Genomic DNA, 13,569 nt, shown 5'->3' on the forward strand with positions numbered 1-13,569 from the left:
GTATGATGTACCAGTCCACTCCTCCTGCCCTCCATTGCCCAATTCTATGCCCCATCATTGACCTCCTGCTTAAACTCTGTGCTTAGCTTGCTGCCCCTATTCTCCTTCCCCCTGCCCTCCGATGTCTTTGTGCATGTCTCTGCTCCATCCTTTTTGCCCACCATGTTCCATGGACCTGCCACTCCTATCTACTCTCAGTGTTCTGTTGAGCTGCCACTCCCCTCCCACCTGCCTAGCATTGTCAGATGACTGTAACCTGTCCCTGCCACCTCCACTCTGCCTGTCCACATGCCATGCCCCTATCCTCTTCCTCCTGTCCTACATGGTCCATTGTACTGCCACACCCTTCTGCCCTCCCTGGTCTGTTGTGCTGCAACTGCTCCTCCTGCCTGCCCCGTGCGGTCTGTTGTGAGGCCCCTTCCCCTGAACTTTCTTGTCTGTGCACAGGTCCTGACCCTCCCTTCTATCCTCCATCGTCCTTTGTGCATGCCCCTGCACCCTCCTTCTTGCCCATCATAGCCATTGTGCTGCCACTAACCCTCCCACTTGCCATGCATGGTCTTCTGTGCTGCCATGGCCCCTCCCACCTTCCCTGTGTGGTCAGTTAGCTGCCCCTGACCCCCTCCCACCTTCCCTCCATGGTCTGTGTATGCCATCACAGTCTCACTGTTGCTCTTCATGGTGTGTCTTGCTTCTAGTGCCCATCCTGCCTGACCTCCATGGCTATCTTGCTGCTCCTGCCCTGCCCCCTTGCCCCCAGCCCTCTGTTTACATGTGCAGACCCCTACTCCCTCCCTCCTGGCTTGTCTGTTCCATTGTAATGCCCCTGATATGTCCCTCCTGCCCTTTATGGTCTGTTATGCTGCAGCTTTCTCTCCTGTCTGTCCATTATGGTCAGCTAGCTACCATTGCCTCTTGCCCCCTGTTCTCTGTTGTCCATGTGCATGGTCCTGTCCCCTCCCTCTTGCTTTCTATGGATTGTTGTGCTGCACTCCCGTCCCGCATGCCCTGTGTGGTGTATTGTGCTGCTGCAAACCCTGATGCCTGCCCTGCAGGGTCAGTTTGGTGCACCTCTCCATGTCCCTCCTGTTCTCTGTTATCCAAGTCCATGTCCCTACCCCATTTCCTTCCATGATCCAATGTACCATACTTGCGAACATTTTGGCCTTGGTAAGAGGGAGATTTTGAAAAAAAACTGGGGTATTGATTTTCCCCTTTGAGTTACATTGAAAAAGAGGAGATTGTAGACAGGAGACAGATCAAATAAAGCCCATTTGAGCTTAAAAACATTGGACGTTTCCTGGCTGAATCGGGTCTGTTGGCATATATGGTTTTACTACCATTGCCTCTTCCTTCTGCCCACAATGGTCTATTACATTGCCACAGCCTCTCTTGCAAGTCCTGTATTGTTGGTTTGTTGCCCCTGCCCCCCTTTCCACTGCCCTCCATAGTCTGTTGTGCTGCCACGGCCCTTCCTGCCTGCTCAGTGTGGTTAAATTGTTGCATTTGCACCCTCCTACCTGCCTTCAATTTTCAGAGTCCGTGCCCCTGGCCTCTGCCTCTCAACAGTATCCTAATGAACAACTAGATTGCTAACATTCTATATTTATTACAAAAGTGTGGAACGCCTGACGTCATCTTGATGTAATCAAAACTGTAATACCTAGAGCATTTCCTTTAGAAATTACATATATGAGAGGGTCTTATTGGCATCAAAATTATGGTTAGTGCTCTAAAAGACTAAAATAAGGACATATTTTCTGAGTTTTCAAATAGCGACAAAGCACTTTTAAATTATTTGTTATCTTTATGTTTTTTTATCCAGTTGACCACTTGATTAAATGTTGCACTTAGCGGAGAGGATGTGGTGTTACTTCCAGAACTGCAGACTTTGCAACTGGGGAACCAGGTTGGAGTTTCTGCTTCAGCTCGACATTCTGTGATTCTGGTCAAATCACTTAGTCTCCCCATGTCTACAACCAAAATGAATTTGTTCTTGTGTGATGTAACCAATGCTCATGTAAAGCACTCCAATACCTGACAAGTCTGCACTATATAACACTGCAAAAACACAATATAATAAGTGTTTTGCACCCTTCTGTCATTGGGCTATATTTGGGCTACATCTGGGTGATTTTGGGCTACATTTGGGCTCTTTTGTCTCCGGTGGCCATCTTGGGAGATTTATTTGTTATGAAGTTTCCTAATTTCCTCATGTACTGCAGTCTCCTCAGTAGGAAATGCTTTCAGTTTTTTACTTTGATTCAATCATGAAGGTATTCAGATATGTCACACATTTGCCATAAATTCTGAATGTTAGCACTCTAGTTGCTCATTAGATCACTGTAGTAAAACTACTGTTCACCATGGAAGTCTGCTCCTGGTATTAAAAGTGCATGTTTCAGTCTGCATGTCAGAATTTTTTATTGAAATAGAAGAGGATTTGAGAAGTCACTCAAAATGTGCCCTCATTTTCTTTCTTCAGCATTAATCATAATTTCTATGGCAAAATGAACCCCCTCATTGTGTTCCTTTTTAAATTAAATGTGTTAAGTGTTACCAGTTTATTCCAATCAAGATGGCTTCAGGTGTGCCATACTTTTGTCATAAGTAAGAATGTTAGCGCTCTAGTTGTTTTTAAGAACACTCTGGGACATTCTGTCATTGGGCTATACTTGGGCTACATCTGGCTGATATTTGGGCTACATTTGGGCTCTTTTGTCTCTGGTGGCCATCTTCGGTGATTTATTTGTTATGAAGTTTCCTAATTTCCTCATTTACTGCAGTCTCCTCAGTAGGAAATACTTTCAGTTTTTTACTTTGATTCCATCAAGAAGGCATTCAGATGTGTCACACATTTGCCATAAATTCAGAATGTTAGCACTCTTTTTGCTCATTAGATCACTGTAGTAAAGCTACTGCTCACCAGGGAAAACTGCTGCTGGTATTGAAAGTGCATGTTTCAGTCTGCATGTCAGAATTTTTTAATGAAATAGAAGAGGATTTGAGAAGTCACTCAAAATGTGCACTAATTTTTCTTTCTGCAGCACTAATCATACTTTTTATGGAAAAATGAACCCCCTCATTTTGTTCCTTTTTAAATTAAATGTTTTAAGAGTTACCACTTTAATCCAAGCTAGATTGCTTCAGGTGTGCCATACTTTTATCATAAGTAGGACTGTTAGCGCTCTAGTTGTTCTTTGGAACACTCTGGGAAGCTGCAGTAGAACACAAAGGAATCAACTGATAGTCTCTGCCCTTGTTGGATGTACATGTTTTACTGAGAATGTCAGACTTCATTCTCACATGACTGAGAAAGATAATGTGAATTTACAGAAAATAAGCTCTCAGTTTAGCTTATAGATCACCTTCCAAACCTCTGTGGGAAAAGCATGAGAAAATATTTTTCTCTCAATCATGATATCCCAGCAGAAGGCTTTTTCACATGGTGAAATCACCTTAGAACATACCACAATTCCTAAAATGAGTAGGGTACCATCAACAAATGATTTATAATGTAACTAAAGTCTTAAAACCTTCTATTAACTGCAATGCTTTTTAATGAGGTGCTATCATGTATATTGGTCCCAAGATGGCTGCCAACACTTCTTGGATGAAGTGCTGACAGCCAATCAGATCTCAGGATGAGATGTGTGGTTAGGCTCCGCCCACATATATATATGATTTTACTTTTGATTTTCTCAGGAACTACTGAACAGATTGACTCCATATATGCAAAAGGCACATCCCTGAGCTGAGGACTACCTCTCTGCCAAATTTCAAGTAATTCTGTTCAGCCGTTCGGGCTGTACCTTGGACTAAAGGTCCCTATGGAAAATTGCATGTTGAAAACACGTTTTGGGACCCCCTTTTTTCTCAGCCCCCGCTTGACGAATCCCCCCGAGACTTTCAGGGTAGGAGCGGAGCGCCCCACCTATTTTGAAAATTTCGCGAGGATTCGTCAACCGGCGCCAAAGTTATTCCAAATAGAATGTTGCGGATTTCCTATGGAAACACGGTCCTAACTATAACTATCTACTGGCGACCGCCAGTAGATAATATATATATATATATATATATATAAAACCCAACAGTTGCCTGCTGTAGAAAATGCCTCTCCACAAGGAAATATTTGCCAAATCGGTTTTAATGCAGGAAGCAGCAGCAAGAACACAGCTGAACCCACGCGATACAGCCTTCAGTCCCAACGCGTTTCGTTAATCACTTCTTCAGGGGCTTTGGAGAAGGAAGAGACAGCAAGGCAATATTGGCGGCATCCATTTATATTCCAAACACCTCGCCTCAGTGGGCGTGGCCAGACTCTGGCCTGCTGGTACTTGTGGTATCGCCGTTATCCTCAAGTGATCTGCCTGCTGTTCACTTTCAAAAGTTCAATTTTAAAACATCACAGTGGATCGTGGTGCCAAGCTAATGTTCACTGCAGCAGCTTGATTCCTCAAAAAACGGCACCTGTGTCATACGCAAATTCCGCCGCTTGACGGACTTGCTGAATGCTGTAAACAGCATCGGGGCATCTTCTGCGGCTCAGGCTAGCCCAAAATACAAAACCCAACAGTTGCCTGCTGTAGAAAATGCCTCTCCTTAAGGAAATATTTGCCAAATCGGTTTTATTGCAGGAAGCAGCAGCAAGAAGACAGCTGAACCCACGCGGTACAGCCTCCAGTCCCAACGCGTTTCGTTAATCACTTCTTCAGGGGCTTTGGAGAAGGAAGAGACAGCAAGGCAATATTGGCGGTGTTGGACTTGGCCCTTCTGGCAGGTTCACCCCCAAAACATTTTGCAATTATCCTAGCTTTTCCCCTATGTTGTGTGAGTGGTTTTGGGCCTCTAGGCGCTTTTACACTGTGTCCCAGTGGAGAGTGCGTGTGCACGGTGTATGTCTTGAATGAGACTGACCTGCCCTCCCATAGGAATGCATGGGGAATGTGTGTGTCCATGGTAGTTCCTGATGCGTGGTGAGTGCAGGGTCGAGTCTGGTATGTGCGAACTCATGAGAGGGAAATGCTGCGCGATGATGTGTGCGGCGTTACTGAGGCTAGTGTAGAAGTGCCACTTCTAGACGCTGGCATAAATGTGAAGGGACGGTCTGGCTTGTGATTGGCTGGTGTGCCTGGCTCCAGGAGTCAGGATGGGTCTGCCCCAGTGGTGGATAGGGAGATTTACATCCAGATGGGTGGGAGTACACCTGGGACCTGAATAGGGCTGGGCTTTCCCCACACAATGCTGGCTCCGCCCCCTGTGGTGCGACTGATGTCTCTGGCCTGTCCTCTGAATAGGGAGATGGGCTGAGCAAAACAAAGTGCTCAGGAACCAGTTGCAACTGGTTCGCCCCTTCCCTGCACCTTGAGACAAAGGAAACCTGTGTATAAAAAGGGGCTGTGACCCCATGTAAAATGTTCTTCTTCTGATCCTAATTGGAGGGGGGGCCTGCTGCTGCTGCTGGGCGCCAGGAGAGACCGCCACTGGGGACTGCCTCCCTGCCTGAAGGGCTCTGTGAGCTGGCCCCTGGGCCCAGCCCTTGCCCCCCTGCCTCCTGAAAGACTTTCCCTGAACTTGGCCGTCCTGAGAGGAGCGCTGTGTCTCCCATCGCCAAGAAGCGCTGTGTGTTTGGACTGAGGAGCGCCTTCCTTGGGAACAGCAGTGCTGAGCTGCGATAATTTCCGAGGGAACCCCGACCTAGGGATTCCCCCGCTTTTTGCCCTTGATGTATATCGGGAGCCCACCCCTCATTATTGCCGCCGTAAGGAGTGGCCCTTGACCTCTTGCCGGTGCCTACCCCGCTTATTGCATTTTATTTCAACCTTAAAACGAAGGCGGGAGCCCACCCCGCGCTTCGGTGAAAGAAGGAGAAGATCACCGCCGCAGCCCGGGCTTAGCCAGGAAGTCAGGCCGTGGGAGGCCTGACATGGGGCGGGACTTCCGCTTCCTGAGGGAAGCCCCGCGCCCACGGCATCGCGAGAGGAAAAGCGAAGTGAAGAGGAAGTGACCGGGGCTCCCGTGAGCTGAGGGAGCCCCGCGTGTTGCAGCCCAAGTGAAGAACCAAGGAATCCAGGCGGGAGCCCACCCCGCGCTGGATCTTGAAGGGAGGAGTGCGGCCGGAGCTGGTGCGGAGGGGGGCGCGAGGCACATTGTCGGTGCCTGCCCCTCCGCGCTACGGGAAGTCAAGAGTCCTCCATTGGAACCCGGTGAGTGAGGGCAGGGGACAGGGCCGCATTCCGCTACCCCCCCACGAGAGGGGCACCTCCTATCTTTAGAGCCCGTGTGCTCCAACAGTTGAAATATTCATTTAAGGAGCCCCCCCCCGAGAGGGGCTGCATAAAGGGCACCCTGCCGGTGCCTAAGTTCATGAGCGGCCCCACCTGGCAGCGGGCCGCTCCAACGAAGGCCCTAATTATTGTTAAAGGGCCCAGAAGGGCCCGTGCCTTCCCCCCACTGAGTGCAGCCACGCTGCAGGATCACGGGCCACTGCACACGTTAAAGATATCGGGGGCATTTCTTCAGTGGCATAGTCAGTGCCAGCGTTCTTGGGGGCCTATTGGGTTCAGAGCCTGTGTGCTCCAACGTGAGGGCATCGAGGTGCCCAGGCCCCATCCCTCACAGCTGCCCAGCACTTAGTGGGCAGCTGCAACGTTTAGGTTGTGCCCCTGTGCGCTGCTGCTTACGCTGCGTGCGCAGCCCAGCCCTGACACTTTGGACAAAGGGCGTTTGAGCCCCTGAGAGGCCAAGTTGGCCTGGGGACAGTCTTTCTGTGTTGTGCCCTCACCTAGGGTACATGGTTATTTTTACATGTGTACGTTTGCGCCATGTGTATTGCCTGCATGCTTATTTATTTTTATTTCTAACTGTGTCCATGCGTAGGAGACTGTTTTCCTAGTATAGGTTATGCTAGTGTGTTCATGGTTCCCTGCGTGATATATGCCTAAGGTGTTTAGGATTCCGTAGGGTGTACTTACCTTTTACCAGTGGTTACTGGTTATGCGCTACATTTATTATTTGTTCTACATTTCTACAGTTACAATTGGTGATTTGTGCTAATTCTGACAGTGGTCCATGTGGCCCTGTCTTGTGTAAATAGTCCCCTGTAAATTCCGCCCAGTGCCAGTTGGCACAGTGTAATTTGTGTGAATATTATCTAATGTGTTTATTATAATATATCCTTGTGTGGAGTTCCTTTTGTGGTGGGCCTTGGGTGTTGTTGCTGGGTGCGCGCGCAAACGCTTTACACATTGCCTCCGGGATAAGCCTGACTGCTCGTGCCAAGCTACCAAGGGGGTGAGCAGGGGTTATCTTTGGCGTGTAACTTCCTTGCCCTGACTAGAGTGGTGGTTTCTGCCTGGCTTTGGCGCAAGCCCTAGCCAACCAGAAATCCCATTTCTAACAGGCGGCATCCATTTATATTCCAAACACCTCGCCTCAGTGGGCGTGGCCAGACTCTGGCCTGCTGGTACTTGTGGTTTCGCCGTTATCCTCAAGTGAGCTGCCTGCTGTTCACATTCAAAAGTTCAATTTTAAAACATCACAGTGGATCGTGGTGCCATGCTAATGTTCACTGCAGCAGCTTAATTCCTCAAAAAACGGCACCTGTGTCATACGCAAATTCCGCCGCTTGACGGACTTGCTGAATGCTGTAAACAGCATCGGGGCATCTTCCGCGGCTCAGGCTAGCCCAAAATACAAAACCCAACAGTTGCCTGCTGTAGAAAATGCCTCTCCACAAGGAAATATTTGCCAAATCGGTTTTATTGCAGGAAGCAGCAGCAAGAACACAGCTGAGCCCACGCGGTACAGCCTCCAGTCCCAACGCGTTTCGTTAATCACTTCTTCAGGGGCTTTGGAGAACGAAGAGACAGCAAGGCAATATTGGCGGCATCCATTTATATTCCAAACACCTCGCCTCAGTGGGCGTGGCCAGACTCTGGCCTGTTGGTACTTGTGGTTTCGCCGTTATCCTCAAGTGAGCTGCCTGCTGTTCACTTTCAAAAGTTCAATTTTAAAACATCACAGTGGATCGTGGTGCCAAGCTAATGTTCACTGCAGCAGCTTGATTCCTCAAAAAACGGCACCTGTGTCATACGCTAATTCCGCCGCTTGACGGATTTGCTGAATGCTGTAAACAGCATCGGGGCATCTTCCGCGGCTCAGGCTAGCCCAAAATACAAAACCCAACAGTTGCCTGCTGTAGAAAATGCCTCTCCTGAAGGAAATATTTGCCAAATCGGTTTTATTGCAGGAAGCAGCAGCAAGAACACCTGCCAGAGACTCATTTGAGCAGCCTATTGAGACGACAGAGACTCATTGCAGTAGCCTATCAGAAGGCACGTTATTCAATAAAGGCGTGAGTGCAAATAATGCGGTGAACTTTGTGTTACTGACCTTTGATAAAGGAATAGACTTCCGAAACGCGTCAGGCAAGGCAACCCGAGGTGTGATGGATGGCAGGATGTACACTGTTGCCTGAGTGCGTCCCCGTCCTTTTAGGCAAGTTGGAGCGTCATTTATACACAGCTGCCTACGCCGTGGGGGAATGCACCACTGCGATATCACAGCGGGCCATGGAGCTGGCAAATTGTGCCCGGTTCATATGTGGAGCAGCAGCACCGACCATCCACATCTTGGGGCCCATTGGAGGGCTCGATAAAGGTACCCCGAGTTCACAGCACCCATTGGGGACTACACATCCCAGAATGCTATATGCCAGAGACTCTTTTGAGCAGCCTATTAAGACGACAGAGACTCATTGCAGTAGCCTATCAGAAAGCACGTTATTCAATAAAGACGTGAGTGCAAATAATGCGGTGAACTTTGTGTTACTGGCTTTAGATAAAGGAATAGACTTCCGAAACGTGTCAGGCAAAGCAACCCGAGGTGTGATGGATGGCAGGATGTACACTGTTGCCTGAGTGCGTCCCCGTCCTTTTAGGCAAGTTGGAGCGTTATATATATATATATATAATTATATATTATATATATATATATATATATATATATATATATATATATATATATATATATATATATATGCACACCACCATCCTGAAGTAATCGACGTCTTGATTACACCAAACAGGTACGGACCACCGCATGGATAGTTAATTCTTCGGTTTTATTTTCATTTTTTAGCAGATTCAAAAAAAGTGCAAATGCAAGTGCAAAATACAAAATCAATACGAGCAAGTGCCCAGCATGACGCGTTTCGACTGCACACAGGCAGTCTTGATCACATGACGCGCTGGACCTATCAGTGCACTTAAATAATACATTTAAAAAAAGCACATGATTACCATTGCCCAATCATAGAGAATTAAGTTACAGCACTGGTTTTGATGGTATCTCCCACACGGGAGTCGTATGTTGAACATAAATATGCAGCTCATACAGTACCAAACAATAATAAGAACATAGTGTTTTTAAATTATGTAACCAGCCTATACATATTTAATTTGAAACATTAGAGCCAAGGTTATTTACACACTTCTAATTGAAAAAATCTCTATTGGAAATAAATTTCCGCCATATAAGTAACCACCATCACTGGCCTAAAAAATCATTAAATATATGCATCAGATTCAGTATGCATGGTAAGTCATTATGTGCAAAAATAGTGCAAAAAAGTGATCTAGTGCTAAAGTGCAAAAACATACAATTTCAGTCAATAAAATATAAACAATCAAACATTCAAAGATTGCAGCAGATAATCAACGTCCCTCATGTAGTTTCCTTATCTTAAATCTTTCAGTTAGTATCATCACGTTAAGTTGTCACGTCCCACTCTTCAGTATTAATACCCAGATGTTTCTAATGATAGAAAGGAAAAATAAATGAATTTGCAAATATTTGGAAGCTAGTGATCATTTGATTATCACTCTACTTCCTAAAACCAAACATAAACTATTGTGGATATTTAAGAAGATCTACAAAAATTCCATTAATATATTTTTTTATATATACCAATAGCTATCGGTCCAGACAGAATGCATATTCCTCAAAAAACTATGATATAAAGTAAATCAAAAACTGGACAAGATTCCCCAGGCTTTAAAACAGGCCAAAAGCTACTATCACCACTTAAGAGATCTAAAAAAATCCTAAAAAGTTTTTTGTATAAAAAATCTAAAACTTATAGAAAACTTTAGTCATAAAACGGTAGATAAAAACCATTGATAGTAAATCTGGGATCCAAGATAGTATATTAAATAATGTTAAAAACCAGTTATTAATTAGAGAAAATTGTGCAAATCATCGCTGTTATTGAGACCGTTGGGCATTTTAGTGTCGAGTAGCAAAATAAATTCCGTTTCAATTTGTCTCAATCTTTTTTCTCTGTTGCCACCTCGAATATTCTTGGGCACTGCACTGATAACAAAATATTTGAGATCTTCAAGATTGTTATTATGAACAAGTTTAAAATGTCGTGCCACCGGATAATTAGAGTCTGAATTTACCACAGCTCTAAGGTGTTGTAGAATCCTATTAAAAACTTGCAATTTTGTGCTACCTACATACAATAAATGACAGGTGCACTCTAGAACGTAAACGGCATGATCTGTTCTGCAAGTATATTGTCCTTGTATTTTAATAGGTTCACTACCAAATGCAGTTAAATATTCCGTAGTGTTTCTGCCAAACTTGCAAGCACGACATGAACTGCATTTAAAAAATCCTGATCTCAAAGTAAGCCAGGTATTCGAGATTGTCACTTCAGGGCTATTTCTCACTAATGCATCTCTCATAGATGGAGCTCTTCTGAAAGTTAGACTGGGAAGCTTTGGTAAGATTTGTGACATTGTTATGTCAGACCGAACAATTGGCCAATTTTTATAAAGAATCTTACGAATCTTTCTCTCCTGTCTGCAAAAGTTAGTGATCAATCTGATATTATTAATAGATTCCATAGCTGTTACTTTAGTGGCTTCTTTGACCTGGACAATTGTCGAGATTTCAAACTCCTCCCCTGTCTCAACGGCAACTTCAACACTATTAGCCTTGTCTCTCGCTGTGACCAAATCTGTATTCTTATATCCTCTTTGTAAAAATCTATTGAAAGCTTCTTGCTGACACTTGTCAAGGTCCCCCTTATGGCTACAAATGCGTTTTATTCTCAAAAATTCACCAAAGGGGATACTTCGTATCAGGTGTTGAGGGTGTGAGCTGCTAGCATGTAATACAGAATTTCCTGCCGTGGGTTTCCTATGTAGCCTGGTATGTATTTTATTCTCTTTTATATATATTTCTACATCCAGGAATTGTACTTTTTCATTACTGATGTCAGAAGTAAATTTCAAATTCAAGGCATTATCATTCAAATCATTAATAAAACCAATAGCTGACTCAGGTGAACCCTTCCAGATTAAACAAACATCATCAATGAACCTCCACCACTGGAGAACATGTTGATCAAATCTCACTTTATGGGTGCTTTTGAGGACATGCTCCTCCCACCAGCCCACGTGCAAACACGCGTAGCTGGGAGAGAAGCATGCCCCCATTGCTACTCCGCGTAGTTGTTGGTAAACCTCCTTGTTGAAAAGGAAGTAATTACGAGTTAAACAAATTTCCACCATCTTAGTCAACATCTTATTGTGTTCGTACATATGAATGCTTCTTTGATCCAAAAAATGGCGAATTGCGTTAATGCCATCCTTATGATGAATACTAGTATATAATGAACTGATGTCCATTACAATTAGAAGATAGTCCTCCTCCCATTTGACTGATCTTAATTTCTTCAAAAAATGACCAGTATCTCTAACAAATGAAGGCAAATGTTCCACAAAGTCATGTAGGAAGTGATCCACGTACTTGGACATAGCCTCCAGTAAACTTTTTTGTGCCGATATAATCGGTCTTCCAGGTACTGGTGTCAGGTTTTTGTGCACTTTAGGAATAAAATATAGGAAAGGAGTCAACGGATGGTTATTTTTTAAAAAATTGTACTCATTTTTGGATAGCAATCCAGCACGTCTCCATTGTGCTAATTCACCAAAAACAAAATCTTTATTTTGCCTTAGTTCCTGAAAGTTTGCTTTTCTATAGCAATTGATGTCATTTAAATGTAAACCTGCTTCTTCCATGTACATATTTCTTGGCCAGAGAACGATATTTCCGCCTTTATCGGCTTTGTTAATGATGACTTCAGTATGTTTTTTAAGTTTGCTGATCAGTTGAGAATATTGAATCTCAGAATGATTTCTCCGCCGATTATGCTGAATGACTTCTCTATTTAATTTTTTGAGATCTTCCACTAAGCAGTCATTGAAAACATCTATCGCATCTCTTGGCATCATGGGAATGAAGGTAGAAGCAGGTTTAAATGGGCTGGTTGCTGGCATATTGCTTATAATACCAGCTTCTAAAAGATTCTCCTGAGTATCACTTATTTCCGAATTGTTAGTTACTGCCAAAGTTTGTACTGCGAGCAGAGTATTTACATCAGCTGCCTGCAGATTAGAACAAAACCCCTGTGCATTGCTATTCTGTAGAGCAATATTAGCAGCTTGATTTAATTGAAAGTGTTTCCTTAACTTGAGCTTTCGAATAAATTTAAAAACATCCACTCTAGTTTGGGTATATTTAAAACAGTTGGTTGGACAAAATGACAAACCCAAAGCCAAAAGTTGTTTTTCCGCGACTGACAATGTAATTTCAGATAGGTTAATTACTGTATTGTCATTCAATTCATTAGGTACCTGATTTATTTCCTTTTGTTGTAGTTCCTCCTGCCTCTTCCTCTGTAATTTGTGCTTCCGCCTCTGTTTCCTCCGTTGGTTCCTTCTGGTCCTTGTTGCTGCGCTTGGTTGCGCGGTCTTAGAGTTTGCCGGCGGTCCTCCACTAAAAAAGAAAGCTCTTCTCCTGGCGCAAAACTAGTGGGTACTTGAGGCATTTTCTGTGCTAAACTCTCCTCCGATTCATTGCTACTGTCAACACTACTTATTTCAATGGAAGAGAAGTTGTCATTTAATGATGCACTGCAAGTAGCCGTGTTTTTTGTATTGCTATCGCTGGTTAACGCTCGTCGTTTAATATTATCGAATTTCTTCGAGAACGTGAAAACGCGACCAGTTTCATAATCACGTTTGTCTCTAGCAAACTTAAAAACTTTTCTTTCCTTGATGGATTCTTCATGTTTCTTAACCCTTGCTGTGATATCTTCTCTTCCTTTTTTAATTTGATCTTTTTGTTCATTTTTTTCTTCCAATAGTGTGTTGACCTCGTCTATTTCTTTTAGAATTACAATCCGGTCGATTTCAGCATACTTTATAAGGATCGATACCATGTTCATTGATGCGTCTAGGTTATTCGTTGCCCATTCCTTTAGCATTGAAGGATTTGGATTTTCAAAGGATGGTGCAATCATAACCCTGAGACCCCGTGGGACCCGTCCCACCTCTTTGTATTTTTCCAGGGATTTCTTTTCCCACCATTTCGTCATTTCCACACGATGCAACTTTTCTAGCTTTTTCAATAAAGTTTTAACATCATTGTTGGCATTGGGGTTGAGGTCATTATTTTCATCTGTTCTTAACGTTACAGCTTCCGTGATGTTACCAA

General features: G+C 44.3%; 1 protein-coding gene across 3 annotated transcripts in view; it reads right to left on the reverse strand.

Moving 5' to 3' along the window:
* The window catches only part of LOC146863647 (uncharacterized), a 435,045-nt gene that overhangs the window by 115,794 nt on the left and 305,682 nt on the right, over nucleotides 1-13,569 (reverse strand). For 2 of the 3 annotated variants that reach the window (XR_014969063.1, XM_085627731.1), the window contains exon 5: nucleotides 9,117-9,816. The exons of the other annotated variant lie outside the window; for it this stretch is intronic. Coding sequence is in view for 1 of the 2 variants with exons in the window: in XM_085627731.1 (XP_085483857.1) it covers nucleotides 9,772-9,816 (45 nt within the window). In the remaining variant the exon portion in view is untranslated. Of the gene's footprint in view, nucleotides 1-9,116; nucleotides 9,817-13,569 lie in introns of those variants that run through there. 3 annotated transcript variants of the gene reach the window in all.

Source organism: Triturus cristatus, chromosome 2_1 (assembly GCF_964204655.1).
Source record: "Triturus cristatus chromosome 2_1, aTriCri1.1, whole genome shotgun sequence".
Classification (NCBI taxonomy): domain Eukaryota; kingdom Metazoa; phylum Chordata; class Amphibia; order Caudata; family Salamandridae; genus Triturus; species Triturus cristatus.